This window comes from Clarias gariepinus, chromosome 26, assembly GCF_024256425.1.
Source record: "Clarias gariepinus isolate MV-2021 ecotype Netherlands chromosome 26, CGAR_prim_01v2, whole genome shotgun sequence".
Lineage (NCBI taxonomy): Eukaryota > Metazoa > Chordata > Actinopteri > Siluriformes > Clariidae > Clarias > Clarias gariepinus.
In genome coordinates this window covers 23956770-23972668 of record NC_071125.1, presented here as the reverse complement: position 1 = coordinate 23972668, position 15899 = coordinate 23956770, and the positions used below count along the sequence as shown (strand labels likewise).

At 39.5% G+C, this 15899-nt stretch overlaps 1 protein-coding gene across 1 annotated transcript; it reads left to right on the top strand.

The window, feature by feature from the left end:
• The first annotated feature begins 196 nt into the window (after positions 1-196).
• On the top strand, positions 197-14357 carry pdk3a (pyruvate dehydrogenase kinase, isozyme 3a). Its single transcript, XM_053487655.1, has 11 exons — positions 197-548; positions 6055-6196; positions 6337-6408; positions 6548-6732; positions 7800-7889; positions 7976-8053; positions 10244-10320; positions 11025-11126; positions 11348-11455; positions 11694-11807; positions 12448-14357. The coding sequence occupies exons 1-11, from the start codon at positions 449-451 to the stop codon at positions 12589-12591; spliced, it is 1212 nt and encodes a 403-aa protein (XP_053343630.1). The 5' UTR covers positions 197-448; the 3' UTR covers positions 12592-14357.
• The last annotated feature ends 1542 nt before the right edge of the window (positions 14358-15899 follow it).

Genomic DNA, 15899 nt, shown 5'->3' with positions numbered 1-15899 from the left:
AGCGCACGTGCTGTGAACGCGCACAGGTACAGACAGGTTCTGTCCGGCTGCGCACTCCTACTGCGCATTTCAACCGAGCTTGAGCGAGGCGAGAACAAACCCTAAGCGACGCCGGTCTCTTTCTGACCAATCACAAGCCGCGATTTCGTACTTCCGCGTTTCCATGCCAGCCAATCAGAGCGCGGTCCAGCAGAGCCGCAGTGTCTCACAGCAACCATTCAGGGACGGGAAAAAAAAACAATAAGGGACTATTTTTACCCTTTCTCTTTTAGTGAGATGGAAGAGGACAAGAGGAAAATGTCAGTGATCTCCGAGGATGCTCTTATAGTTTTTAAGGAAGTGCTGTGCCTGTATTTGCGGTTTTGATGCTTTAGATTGCAGGAACGGAACAGAACCATTAGCCTGTGATTAGCTGTGGATAATAAAAAGCGTTTTTATTCCCATCACCATGAGGCTGTCTGCGGTTCTCCTGAACTCCTCTGCGAAAATAGAATACTACTCCAGATTTTCACCTTCTCCGCTGTCCATCAAGCAGTTCCTCGAGTTTGGTAAGTGATCCTCTATTGCACGAGCGGTTGTGTGACGTCATAAACAGATATATATACGTGAAGTATATAGTGATCACGTGTTCAGACCTGTTTTGTCCCTTAACCTCTATAGGACAAAGACTCCTGACATGATGTCTACTTCCTGTGTCCTCTGTAGTGCACTAAAGGTCCAATAGTTCAGACAGTGATCACAACACACTAGAATGTTCTGTTTGTTTAATAGTTAGAATCAGCCCCCCAGTTCCTTAATGTTTCTTTTCAAACAGTAAACATTAATCCTTCACTTTAATTGGGACACCCAGACATTCGTATTGTTATCTAATCTAATCAGCCCATTCATGCTGCAGCAGTACAGTTTACAGACATATAAATGCAGGTGAAGATAAAGGTGATTGAGTATCATACCCCCCCCCCTGCCCCTTTCTGTGTAAACTCTGTCAACTCTGGGTCTGACTGTTGCAGGTGAAATTTTTTTTTTTACAGAGTGTTCCTAATAAAGTGGCAGAATTTTGTGGGTGAAAATCCAAGGTTTTTTACAGGTGTTCCTAATAATGTGGCAGACTGCTATGTACAATTTTATTTTATTGTATTATTTTTTTATAGGTGTTCCTAATAAAGTGGCCAGCAGGTGTTATTTTTATACTTGTACATGTGTTTATAATACTGCAGTGGTTGTTTTTTTTTTTATTATTCTTAACAAATCTAAGAATAATAAGTTAATATAAAAAAAAAATCAGTTATTGCGATCTAATCCTTGTTTGTTTGTTTGTTTGTTTGTTTGGGTCATATTGCCCTGACAATAATTGAGCTTTTTAACACAGCTCTGTTCAGTTCACTTCAGTTTTATTCTATAGTGCTTTTAACAGTGGTCATTGTCGCAAAGAATCAAAACTAAATTAGGGAAAAGATGATGAAATGTGTAAGAAAATGTGTTTAAATCAAAATGATCAGATCGTCCCTGATGAACAAGCCGAGGGCTACGGGGCTGTGGGGAAAAAAACTCCCTGAGATGCCAATCGAAAGAAACCTCGAGAGGAACCAGAATCTTCAGGAAACCCATTCTCTTTGAACCCATCCTGATTTGGGATTGCTGTTGAGTTCCGCATCCTGATTAGTCAGAATATGTTGGTTAATGCAGTTCATATTAATGTTAAATTGCGTTTTATAGTGAAGGACATCAGTATTTAGACTTTATACGTAGGAGAGACATCGACTTTAATAAAGTGTCTGAGTCTGGGACATGTCGCTGAGCCACGCGATAGAGACGAGATTCCTTCTTCTGTAAACAATGAGCTCTGAGGAGTCGCAGGTCTTTCTTTTTCTTCCCTCGTATCTTCCCTCTTTTAAATTTTTCCTTTTTTTCCCCTCCTTCTTGTTTCCATTTTTCTTCCTTTCCTCCCTCTTTTTTTTATTCATTTTTTCCTTCCTCCCTTTTCATGTCTATGTTTTCATTCTTTTCTTTCTTTCCAACTAGTACAGGACTGAACACTTCACATTTCTTTTTAATAAACATAGTGTAATGTTTTATTTCATGTACAGTCAAATTGCCAAATTCTTTTAAATGCCTTGAAATGTAATTACACAGGCATTAAATGTCTTTTATCCCACAGTGCTGTTAAATCCTTAACTTTGATTGGTCAGAAGGTGTTGATTAGTTTCCTATAACCACAATAGAGCAGATGTTCCTATATGTAATTAATGCCAATTAGACTTGATATGACTGTAATTATATCATGGTTCCTTTCCTCTTTGCCGTTAAAGGCGCTCTGCCTGTTCAGCACTCTGGGTCGAGTCGCATCAATATTGTACAGAGTTTCAGTGAAATATCCATAGAGAGAGCGAGAGAGAGTTCGTCCCACACAGCACTGGACTAAACTGGACTAACACTAGGATCTAAACTGTATTTACGCCAGAACCTTCTCCCTCACCTTCTGCTCCTCCTATTTACTTTACTGTAAACCTCCCTGCGCGTACACGCCTCGGCCGAGTGTTTACAGAACACACAAGCTCGGGTATTTTATGCCGCGTTTATACGCCTCGATTATTTTATTTTTTTCGTCCTTCCTTTGCGGCGTGTCCGAGCTCACGGGTTTACAGTTACAGGAGACTCGCTGTGCTTGTTCTCCCTGTATTGTTTCAGAGTGATGAAAGAGTCTGATAAAGACCCTGTTTACTCTCCAGCTCCAGTCCGTAACCCAGAGTCCGTAGAAAACATCATTTATCTTCACACCTAAAACTCCTGGGAGGTTTAATGAGGTTTAAGGTTAAATATGACCTAGAAATAAATGACCTTCTCAGTGCTTGTGGAAACAGATTGCGTGGGCGGAGCTACAGGTGATGTCACAGAATAAATACGCTCTATGGTTTTTATCAGATCTGCAGATGATTAGAGGAAGATGTGTAAGATGGAACTCACGCCTAGTCCTTTATTTGCATACGTGCCAAGAGAAGTTAAATGAGTTATTGTATAATATTTGCTTTATTTAAATTCACACGTTGAGCCTCGGAGCTTCAGGGGCTGGGGTCATGTGATGCAGCTTCTCAGAGCTGATTGGTTAGAGAATGAGAACACAGACCACCAGAGAGCAAAACTGTTTAGTATGTTTGGTTCGTCTTCATAGTGTTTAGTTTTCCATGTGTTTTTTTAAATCATGGTCCGAGGTCTGAGCACCAAACCCTGCGCTCGCTCCGCCCCTTTAATGATGATTCAGGTTTCTGTCGAAAGGGACTCACTCCTGGAAGTCTGTGTTTAACTTCCAGCTCTGTGGACGTTTTATTCATCCTCTGCCTGATGTATAATTAATGTGTGTGTGTGTGTGTGTGTGTGTGTGTGTGAAAAGGAAATAGTGTGTGTCTCAGTGTGTGTGAGAGAGAGAGAGAAGGAAAGAGTGTGTGTTTGTGTGTGTGTGTGTGTGAGAAGAAAAGAGAGAGAGAGAGTGTGTGTGTGTGTGTGTGTGTGTGTGTACGTGCCCCTTGTCACATCACAGCACTTGTGCAGGATTAAACCTTAAAAACAAAAAGCACAAAAACACTGGTTGAACGAGCATCACACACACACACACACACACACACACACACACACACACACACACACTCTCAGCAGGATATGCCCTAAAGCCAGACCGCTGACTCAGCACACGGAGTGTGTGTGTGTGTGTGTGTGTGTGTTGCCCCTAAATGACATCTCAGTGAAAATAAATTTCAACATGCTGTGAAGTAGCTCTTCATCCTTAAAAAACTTATTTATTGTGTTTTGTTTGTTTGTTTAAGCATATTTTTATAATAAAAACAAAAGAGTTTAGAAATATTTCACTCTATGTAATGACTCTAAAACGAGTTTCACATTGTTAATGAAATCATAAAAAGAAACTTTTCCATATAGATTCTACTCTATTGAGAAACACTCTATTCTCTCTCTCTCTCTCTCTCTCTCTCTCTAAGAGAAAAATCCAGAAAGGAGAGATTGGTTGGGAATCTCTCCTTTCTCTTCCCTCTGGGAAGAGTCTCTCTGCTGGGACTTACACTCCCTCCATGATTATTAGTTTGCACAGAGATGAGATGGTGTGATATACTGGTGCCGCTCATCGTATAATAGTTTGGGAAGTTAATTGTTTACAACATCATAAAAATACAATCAGTAACTCACGGGTGAAATGTGGAAAATGACGAGTTCGCTGAGATTAAATCGTGTGTGTACCATTTAGATTTTACCCCAAATACCAGGTTTAGAGATTATACAGCTGAAGCGATAACGTCCCTGTGCAACTTGATGAAAGAAGGAACTTTATACAGTTTAAATTCATCGAAGAGACTAAAAAGAAACATGTACTGTATTAGGAATGCAAGATTTTTATGGATATCTGCAAGATTTCATTGACACGACAGTAAATAGAAGAAGAATTTACAAGAGTACGGAGATATCAGTGGAAATGTTTCGGTTCCTAGAAATAGAGGGAATAATCCTATCCTATTCAGTTCGATACTAAAGTTCCTCTCGTTTGTGGGAAACAAAATGCAAATCATTACCATCATTTTCTTTGGAACTGCCCTGTTATTAGAGACTCCTGGGAGAGGATTCATTAAACCTTAAAAGATGTCTTTATTGGACAGTAACACCGGATACTTTGGCCATTTACCCCAGGAACTGTTAAAAAGAGATAAATATTTAATGATTTTACTTTTTGTGGCCGGTAAAAAAAAAGACCTAAATCAGGAAGTGGCCTTTACAGTGGCGTCTGGCACTCAGACACGTGGATGTCAATTATTTTGGACATTTACAAAATGGGAAGGATGACAGCGTTAGGTTTTTCTCATACTGGGAAAAAATGGATTAATTCTGTGACACTTTTTAGATCAAGTCCTTATTTTGATGTAAAAAAAAAAGAATGAAAAATGAAGAAAAGTGCATTTTCATTCCTGATAGATGTTTTTGCTGTTTATGACAGTATATTTCCAAATACTTTGTATATGTGTGTGTGTGTGTGTGTGTGTGTGTGTGTGTGATGACCATTTCATAATCACTCATGTGTTTTGAGTAAACCTGTCTAATGATGAATTATTAGTCGGCTATTAATTTATCCTTACAGTCATGTTTCCGGAAATCAATCCTAAAACACTTCACTGTTAGTCAGAGGACATCTTACACACACACACACACACACACACGCCAATCAACTAGGGTTACTCACATAAGCATCTGTTGCTGATTATTAACATTACAGACATGTCACTGCTGTCAAAGCGGGAGTACACTCTCATCATAGGCCAACTAGTGTTTACTCATTGTGTATACACAAACACACACACACACACGCACACACACACACACACACACACATTCCTTGTGACAGATTTTGCATGGCAATTGCTTCATGTTAAGATTTTCCCTTGTGGTTATTTTCCCGAAAACTACAGTACAGGAATGTTTAACAATTAAAATTGATAGTTTTTTTTTGTTGTTTGTTAGGTTTTTTTATTGTTTTTTTTTTACAATCGGTTGCTTCAAATGCACAGGATATCAACCAATCATCAGCTATATTCAATGATCGTCCCATCAGTGTGTGTTTAAGTGTGTGTATACTAGAGATGGGACTCACCAGGCCCCTCTATTGTTATTCCGAGTATCACGATTAAATTTTTACAATTCTAAACAGACTTGACAAATAATTCGCTTCCACCACACAGGATGCTGCGCCGTGTGAATAGTTTAGAGTGCACCACCTGCAGGATTACAGAGGAACTGCAACATTTTACCAATTCCGATGCGAACGTATTTGAGTTAAAAATTCATTTAAAAAAATCTAACGAATGAATCGTCACACAAAATGTTATACGGAAACAATGTGTTGGATGGAGATGTATGATTAGTGCATTTGAAATAGTTTTAAAAGTTGGCTTTTACACGCTACATTGTGCACTTGATGACAAGAGCTAATCTTTGAGCTCATTCAGACTTCTACATCTTTTTTTACATTCAGTCATTTTTCTGATGATGAAACTTTTCCAGGACGGGACAATGCGTGCGAGAAGACCTCGTACATGTTCCTGAGGAAAGAGCTCCCAGTGCGACTGGCCAACACCATGCGCGAGGTCAACCTGCTGCCCGACAAACTGCTGACCCAGCCCTCGGTCAGACTGGTGCAGAAATGGTGGGTGGAGCTCAGACTAACGTGTGTGTGTGTGTGTGTGTGTGTGTGTGTGTGTGTGTGTGTGTGTGTGTGTGTGTGTGTGTGTAAAACCGACCCTCACTACTCCCTGACCTATGAGCTTGTTATTTCTAACCCATCAGGTACATGCAGAGCTTTCTGGAGCTGCTGGAGTATGAAAACAGAAGCTCAGACGACCCGCACGCCCTGAACGAGTGAGTCTCATCCTTTCGCTTTTCTGTTCTCCACAACGTCTATTAAATCATCCTTCTGAACTCAGTGTTTTTAGTGGCATTGTTTAAGAATCGAGTCCATCTTCTCCAGCTCAGTTTTTTGTTCTTTTCTACCCTTCAGCTTCCTGGAGATTCTCATCGAGATCAGGAACAGACACAATGACGTGGTTCCCACCATGGCCCAGGGCGTGATCGAGTACAAGGAGAAGTTCGGCATCGACCCGTTTTCCAGCTCCAACATTCAGTACTTCCTGGACCGCTTCTACACCAACCGAATCTCTTTCCGCATGCTGATCAACCAGCATAGTACGTTGTCTTACACACACATGCACACATACACACACACAGCTTCATGGCTCAGATTTACTCAATCTTTCCAAAAAACTCGTCAAGCTTCTAATATATACGAGGGTGAGCTCAAAAAAATTCACAGCTCAAAAAAAACATTTTTTATGAGGGGATAGAAAAGCTTGTCGACAGCCGGACAAAGTGTATCGTAAAGCACTGAGATTAATGTGGAAAATGTATGTATTTGTGTTTTCTAAAAATGTATTCAAACAAATTATACATCCAGAGTGCGGATCATTTTTGACTCACTCGTGTGTTTAAAAACCAATAAAAAGAAAAACTTTATACTCTGCAGGTCAGGTGATTTCTTTATCAAATGTCAAATGTTTGGGTGAAATTAGTTTAATTGGTCTTTAAATCACATTTCCTACTTAAAAACTGAATCTTTTCAAGAATTTTGTGCCATTTAGGGGCGGAGCTACATACAGGCTCAATTTGTGATGTCATGAAATAACTTTAAACCCGTCAGGTGTGATTATTCGAGCCTGGCAGCGTCGTAGACGATGACATCATGGGCTTCATGCATCGACTCCACCTACTATTTTTGACAATAAAAACGCTGCAAATTGTGTATTCATAAACCATCTATAGAATATTGATGCTAAGCGCTAAACACATTTGTAGTAGATAAAATAAGAGACAGATTCTCTGTGGTTAATATCCAACCCTGAGACAGCACTGATGTAAATCAAAGCATGAATAATAAGCAGTCATTAAAGTCTACCTCTAATCAACGCTAGTTAGCTAATCAACTAGCCTGCCAGCTACGTGCTCATGTTGTAAAGCAGGTTTCATGAATTAGTGATTATTTTAGCATGGCTTAGAGCATAGCCTCACCAGAGGGGGGTGAAAAGGGGGCGGAGTTATGATTCAGATTTAGATGAACGCTTATTCATGGATCCTGAAATCAATAGTTTTTTTTGTATTTGGTGTAAAATTCCGAACCCGATTTCTGACACGATGCCATTCTTATTTGCGTGTTTATTATGCTTTCGCTGTCAACATGAACAGTTTTTTGGTTTCAGCTCTCCTGTTTGGTAACGACACAAACCCGGCGCATCCCAAACACATCGGCAGCATCGATCCCGCGTGTAACGTCGCCGACGTGGTTAACGGTGAGCCGCGGCTTTATCTTCTCTGCTCTGTGATCTCAGCGTTATCTCCTCGACGGTGTGTTACGTGTCCTGCGTTCGTGTTTCAGATGCCTACGAGATGGCTAAGATGCTGTGTGAGCAGTACTACCCCACTGCCCCGGGGCTGAAGATTAAAGAGTTTAACGGTACGCTCTTCATTAATCAGATTGGTCAATGATTCACTATGATTATTAACAAATAATTAAGTGATAACGCCTAAAAAAGAGGAGAAGAGACGAATGAGGTAAGTGCACGATTGATGTACAATGTATTTATTTGTTTTTAAACAAGCGTTTTAACGAAATTAACTATACACACACATAAGGGTGACATTTTTGCGAGTAAAATATCTTGAATATACATTACTGATTTCATCTGCTGCACTGAAAGAAACTTGAGATGAGATTTTTAAACCTGGCTCTAAATGTTTCAAGCATAAAATTTAATTCTCTTTTAGGGTCAATGGCAGTCGTATAAGCATTTCACTACATTTCGTACTGTGTATGTTTGTGTATGTGACAAATAAAATTTTAATTTGAATTTGAATTTCAAAATAATCTTAATCTATTGGCAGATAATTGATCTAATTTTTTCTTTGTTCTAATTTAATTCTAAGCATTTCTACAAGGAAGAAACATGATCTGACGAAATTAAAACATTTTTGTCATGTGTGAAAAACAGAGTATTCCCATCTTTTAACAGAATACATTTTTTAAAAGCGTATTATAAATAATTATTTATAATAATTGTTTTAATCATTTGATTAATTTGGGCATATCCTGAGCATTTCTCTCTCTGCAAAGTCATTCTTTTAACTTAAGAAGAAGAATATGAAATTGAAATGTAAAAGTAAAACTCAGAGTAAAGTCAGTGGGAGTTGAGATAAATTATATATATGGATGTGAGTTTGTTTTCAATACGCTGTTGAGCGAATAGAGCTCTGATAGAAAAGCGTTATAAACATATTTTGTTATTAAGCGTTATTAACAGATATTTTCCTGAGTCCTGGAATACGGCTTGTGCCATCAGGGAAGAAGAGAAACTCCATAGATGTGATAACCTGGTGATTCAGTACACTCACATGGTCACCTGACTTCATTTTATGAATTACTATAATAATTATGAACATTTTCTTTAGCATAAACAAACCATAAATAAACTCTCATTGAGAGATCTGGAAAAACACGTTCTATATATTTATATATATATATATATATATATATATATATATATATATATATATATATATATATAACTATATTTATTCTATATAAACAGCTCTAAAGTGAGGATCTCATACAGACAAACAGTCCGTTTCTCCGGCGTGATGCCTGCAGCTGAGGCTGACTGAACTGTGAGAGCAGTGTGTAGGTCTACAGGTTAACATTAATGAGCGACACAGTTAGGTTTATCTTCTCCCCCCGGGGCAAAACGAACTCTGCTTTACATGTTGCAGGTCCAACAGTGGAACTAAAGACAAGCAATGTTATAATAAACTCCAGCAAACATAAATGCATTGTAGCCACGTACAGTACTCCGTATTACTCGTTTATAACCCATTAGTTATATTTTCAGTCTCTGTTCTCTCTTCCCCTGTCTCCTCTCGTCTTACTTTTAGACGGAGCACAAATACACACCTTGCTCACAGACCAGCTATTTAATGTTTTTTTTTTTTTCTTCCTGAAAATAATTCATTTAAAAAAAATATCTCTAGCAAACTGAAGCCTTTTTTCCTGATGAGTCTCACTGACGAGTGTTCGGGCTCAATCCTGTGAGTTCTCATCGGGCTTTCACAATTAATCTTAGGTCTGATTTCGACTGGGGTTTTTTTGTTTTGTTTTTTACAATGCAACTTTACCAAGCTCCCACTACACTCACGCAGGATGTGTTTTTGGTTTCTCATGTGGAGTTGACGGTTCAGCACTATCCTGCCCGGTTTAATGATGTGTTGGACTGTTCTTAACACACTAGTCATTTCAGCATGATCTCATTGGTTGTTGTGAGAACAATAGTTTGACTCCTCTGAAACAGTGAGGTTTTCTCCCGACCTGACGGAGTACTAGCTGCCCCTTTAATTTGCACATTTAAATGCAGGTGCACACAAATTTGTTTGACAAGACTGAATACAAATTAAACATCAGTGCATTTACATCTCTCTCTCTCTCTCCCTATATATATATATATATATATATATATATATATATATAAAATGTATGTATGTATAATAAAATTACCGAAATTCCATATTATGTTCAAGTCTAAATATGGAAATGGTTATTGTTTGTAAAAAATATAATCCAAAATGTTAATTAATTTCTTTATTTGTTCATTTATAGCTAAAGCTCCTGACAAGCCCATCCAGGCCGTGTATGTGCCGTCTCATCTGTTCCACATGCTGTTCGAACTCTTTAAGGTAAATCACCAAACACGGTTTATGAGCCACGCTCTCCAGACATTATCGCCCTTTAACCTTTGTACCGGAAATTTATCTTTACTGTAGATTATTATAGTCGGTTATACACCATCTGAGTCAGAGCGGATATTCAGAATTGTTTAATTATTGACAGAAGGTTATCACACTTTCCTTTTTTGTAAATGTTACCTGGAGATTAAACAGGGTTTAATTTATTTTCATATTAATTTTTTATTTTGGCCGACTGTTCATGCACATGGTTGTCTTTTTACACTGTGGCTAAAAATGTTCCAGAACTTTAAAAAAAAAAAAAAAAACAAACAAATGAATAGATAATTGATATAGATTTAGTATTATAGTAATAATAATAATATTAATAGTAATGATAATAATAATAATGCTTTCTTAAATAATTCTTTTGTGATGTTTTTCCCTGAAGGGTGTTCAGGACTGTTCAGACACTTAGACACCACTTTCAGGCTTGTGTGGTTTGTTAAAAAGAAAGTAGAATTTAAATATAAAGGTTTTAAGCCACGACTTAAAATTCCGCTGATCTGAGTGGGCGTGGCCTAATATTGAAATATATGATTGACAGCTCGATCTACAAAACCAGCATGAGCTTCTCAGCCTGTTGAGTTTTTTTTTTTTAAAGCTGCATATATTTGTGTGTGTGTGTGTGTGTGTGTGTGTGTGTGTGTGTATAGAATTCGATGCGGGCCACGGTGGAACATAATGAAGAAAATAAAGATGATCTTCCTTTTATTAAGGCTAAAGTGACCTTGGGGAAAGAGGATCTCTCTATAAAGGTCAGTCACAACCAGTCACTGATCTACAGAACACCCACACACACACACACCCACACACACACACACACACACACCTCTCTTCATTCTGTTGAATGGCTCGTTGCTGAAAAATATGAACATAAAGGCATCTGTTTTTTTTATTCCCTGTTTTATAGCTCAAGGTCATATTGTATATTGTCTCTGTGTGTGTGTGTGTGTGTGTGTGTGTGTGTGTTCTGTAGATCAGTGACCGGGGTGGAGGCGTCCCTCTGCGGAAGATTGACAGGCTCTTTAATTACACCTACTCCACCGCCCCGACCCCAAGCTTAAACTCTAAACGCGTCCCGCTGGTAAGAATCGCGCAGCAACCCCCAAACTACAACCCAACTACAATGAACTACAATAAACTACATCTCTCTCTCTCTCTCTCTCTCTCTCTCTCTCCCCATCATCTTTTTCTGGAGCTTATATGCTAGTCATGCCGAAAAAGATGGTGTGTGAGTGTAACTCCCGGCTCCTGCTGTGTGTGTGTGTGTGTGTGTGTGTGTGTGTGTGTGTGTGTGTGTGTGTGTGTGTGTGTGTGTGCAGGCTGGGTTCGGTCACGGCCTCCCCATCTCCAGACTCTACGCTCGCTATTTTCAGGGGGATTTGCAGCTCTACTCGATGGAAGGCGTCGGCACGGACGCGGTCATCTACCTGAAGGTCAGAGGAGCGCAGAGTCTCGGAATCGCCCGAGTCAGGGCGAAATACTCGCTTAAATAAATCTGCCTACATGAATTTGTTTAGAGGTTTTATAAAGTCTGCTCACTAATTAAGGTTATGTTAAGTATTAAATTAAGTCCTTCATTAATTTATGATGTTACTCGTTTTGTGATAATTAAAGTAGATTTGAGATTAGGACACTATGTACTGTAGGAATAATAATTTATAAAAAATGCAACAAAATGCAGTTTAGCATCTACCGATGGTGCAACACAGTAGTGTGTGTGTGTGTGTGTGTGTATATACTGTACATCACTGCAAATATTGGCATTGTGCAACTTATAAGGCGCAACTTATAATTATAAAACTTATAATTGAATAAGTGCGTGTGTGAATGTGTGTGTGTGGGAGAATAAAATGTATTTATATTTATTTTATACTATTTATATTTATTCAAGATGTTTAATTATTCTCTAATTATTATTTTTAAGTTTCATTAAAATAAATAAAAAATAGTCTCGCCAGGATTTTTTCTTTTTTAGTTATATTCGGCCACCTTGAGACTTTGGTGTTTTTTTTCACTTTTTCTTATCTCTCTCTCTCTCTCTCTCCGTCTCTCTCTCTCCTGTTCCTCACTCAGGCTCTCTCCAGCGAGTCGTTTGAGCGGCTGCCGGTGTTTAACAAGTCGGCCTGGCGCCACTATCAGGGAGGTCCGGGGGCGGACGACTGGAGCAACCCGAGCAAAGAGCCGCGGGACACCTCCAAGTACAAAGCGAAGAGATAAATCCACCACCAGGGGCACCAGACCAGCAGACCACCAGAGCATTATCTCACTCCTTCCCTCACACCTCCGAGTGTTCTCTTTTGGTGTATGTGTGTGTGTGTGTGTGTTTGTGCATGGGTGGTTGTGTGGGTCAGCATCCCTCAGCACATCTGCCTTTTTTTTTCCTTCTTCTAAAACGTCAGTCCCAGCGCCCCCTGGTGGTGAGAGAGAACAGAGTTCAGCATGCTTCAGCTGTAGTAACGTCACCTCTCTTTACCTTACGAACAGAAGGGGAAAGTAGGGTAGCACATCTCACACACACACACACACACACACACACATACCACATTCCAGTATCTTAACGGTCAGATTTACAGAATTCGATATCAGTCAGCTCTCGTAACCTTCACGCCGTAGACGAGCGAGCGAGCGAGAGCGCCGTGACGGAGGGAAGATATTTAACGCCTAAGGTTTCAGGAGGAGATTCTACAGAAAAATCAGATCCAAGAAACATGCACACGAGTTATACTTCTACAGACTCCAATATTGCGTTCTTGATTTCAAAATTATTTATTAGGTGCACTTTGAAGGGACGTGCAAATAACTGAGCTTTGACTGCCATTAATTAAAGAGAAAAGGTTTCAGGGTATTACAAATGGAAAATATACATAAAAAAAAGTGTTTACATGTTTTTAGCTTTCCCCTTTGTTGTTGTTTTTGTTGTTTTATGCCACTAACATCCATCGAAGTGTACGAAATATAAATTATTCCAAAACCACTAGCAATACGCCAGAATGAACAACTCAGCACTATAAAGATCCAATCTTAAATTATTTGTGAATTGGCAGAAAAGAGATTTTAAAATATTATGAATCATGATTTGTCCATTTTATAATATTTTTTAAAATTATTTTATTTATGGCCTGCTCATTTTGTCCCCGTTAGCACTGCAGATCAGATGCTAGTTAGCAATCTGCTAATCTAATCGCGATCGATTTAGTTTATTGGAAGGAGCTGATTTTAAAATTCATTCCTATTCCTGACCTGATTACATTCTTTAATGAAGTAATTTAACATTAATAAACTAACGAATGAATGAATTAAAACGTGATTTTATTCCTCTGCTTAGCCGAAGCCAGCATGTATGTAGCAAATCAGTCTTAAGATAGGCGTGTATGTACACCACAGAGTCGTGGTTTAGTTCCCCTTTCTGATTAACCTTTCTAACCAGCATGGTGATGTCATGGCGTCAGCCAATCATAATAAAGGGTTTGTATTAACGCTGTCGTACCGCCGTAATAGTGATAGGTTAACGTTTAAGTGTTAACATTTAAGGAAGGAGTCTCCAGTGTCAGACGAAGTGAGCTGTACATGTATTCACCACAGAGGAGTTTACACTTTATCTTAGCCTTTTTTTTTTTCTTTTAAGTTTCAAGCTGCTGTGACGTGTACTGTAAGTGACGCGTAACTATAAACAGCTAAACAGTGTAACTTGTCGTTCTTTAGTGAGTAGAAATCTGCTGACGCATCGCTGTGGTATATGAGGAATAAAACATTTACAGGAATATGATCACCTTCAGGATGGATCAAGTGTCTCTGCATTGTTGGTTATTTTCCTAAAACCCCACAGAAACGTTTCTCATCAGTGCGCTGGATCTCCCAGCATGCTTTTAGACAGAGATCTAAATAATTGACATGATCTGCTCAGCCTTTCTTGTGTTATTGTGTTTTGTAGTGGTTTATTGTGTCATGCAGTGTGACCACTTCAATAAAACCTTGTCTCGAAAGTCTCGTCTCGTCTCGTCTCGTCTTGTCTCACTGCTTGCTTTTTTTTTCCTGAAATCCATCCATTGATACAGAGATCCACATTTTCTCACGGGTTTACACTTTATTCACATTATTTTAAATCCAGTTCATGATAAAGGTATAAAATAACACGTGAACAAAGCAGCACGTCTGTACACAGGTTTATACACAGTGCAAGTTTACATCCGGTGCATTTAACGCGACCTCTCAGTCGAGCAGTGTGTTAGTGTTAGCGTTAGGAGCAAACATTTCTCATCAAAACGTCAGCGCTGGAGGTTAAACATTTTGTTTTAGATTATACATTGTTAGCATTTTATCGCCACCGGTGAGCCGTCGGTCAGTCTGAACTTTTCCACAGATAATCTCGTGTCCGTCCCGACTCCAGCGATCAAAGAAGCAGGAGGAGGGTGTGGAGGTAGCAGTGACGTTTACAGGACAGATGTTCATACAGATGCTGATGCAATCATTTAAAAAGAATGAATTTGATCATTCCAGAACTTCATTTCCTTAAAATGTTGTTAACTCAGTGGTTAAGGCATTGGACTACGGTTCAGAAGGTCCCAGGTTCAAACCCCACGACCACCAAGTTGCCACTGTTGGGCCCTAAACCCTCAACTGCTCAGATGTATAATGAGATAAAAATGTAAGTCACTTTGGATAAGGGTGTCTGCCAAATGCCTAAATCTACATGTATACAGGGTGGTGGGGGGCCTGGAGCCTATGCCAAGAGACTTGAGGCACGAGGCGGGGCATAGACACTCAAACACTCATTCATACACTACAGGCAATTTGGGAACGCGTGTTAGCCTAAGCTGCCTCTCTTTGGACTGTGCGGGGGAAACACACCAAGCACAGGATGCAAGAATCGAACCCGGAACCTGAAGGTGCGAGACCACAGTGCTAACCGCTACGCCGGGATTAAATCTGCGTGTGTAAATCATCGTACGTTGGACATTCCGTATCGTATCATAAGGTCTTGAAGGAAAACTCGAACTTGCTCCACACCAGGATCAGGCTCAGGTAAGGGGTGTGGCCCGTCCTCTGGAGGCGGAGTTTGTACATCTATAGGTGTTTAATATATTGTTTTAATAAATTGTTTTTGTTTTTACTTCTAATAAGAAGTCACAGCTATACTTTTCTTCTAAAGGTAACTAGTTAAAGACGAATAAAATATCAGTAATTAGTGCTTCATTGAAAACGCTAAACTCTCTAGCTTCATGCAGTGTACGCTCGCCCAAAACACCAGCGATCTCAGCTACACCCCACCCCACCCCCCAACCCCCACCCCCCATCCGTGCTGCTGTACACATTCAACGACAGGAAATAACTCCGGTGTTTTCTTCCATTTTATTTGAGGGATCTGTTCACAGGGAAGAAGTAAAGGCCAGGAACTGAAGAAACGTGACGCCGCGCGGAGAACAGGGTCAGTCCGAGGATCGACGGGTTTTAGAGCATCTGAATAAAATGAAGAGTTCTTGTGTGGGTTTTTGTGAAAGTCTGATTCTCAGAGAAAGTGCGTCTCA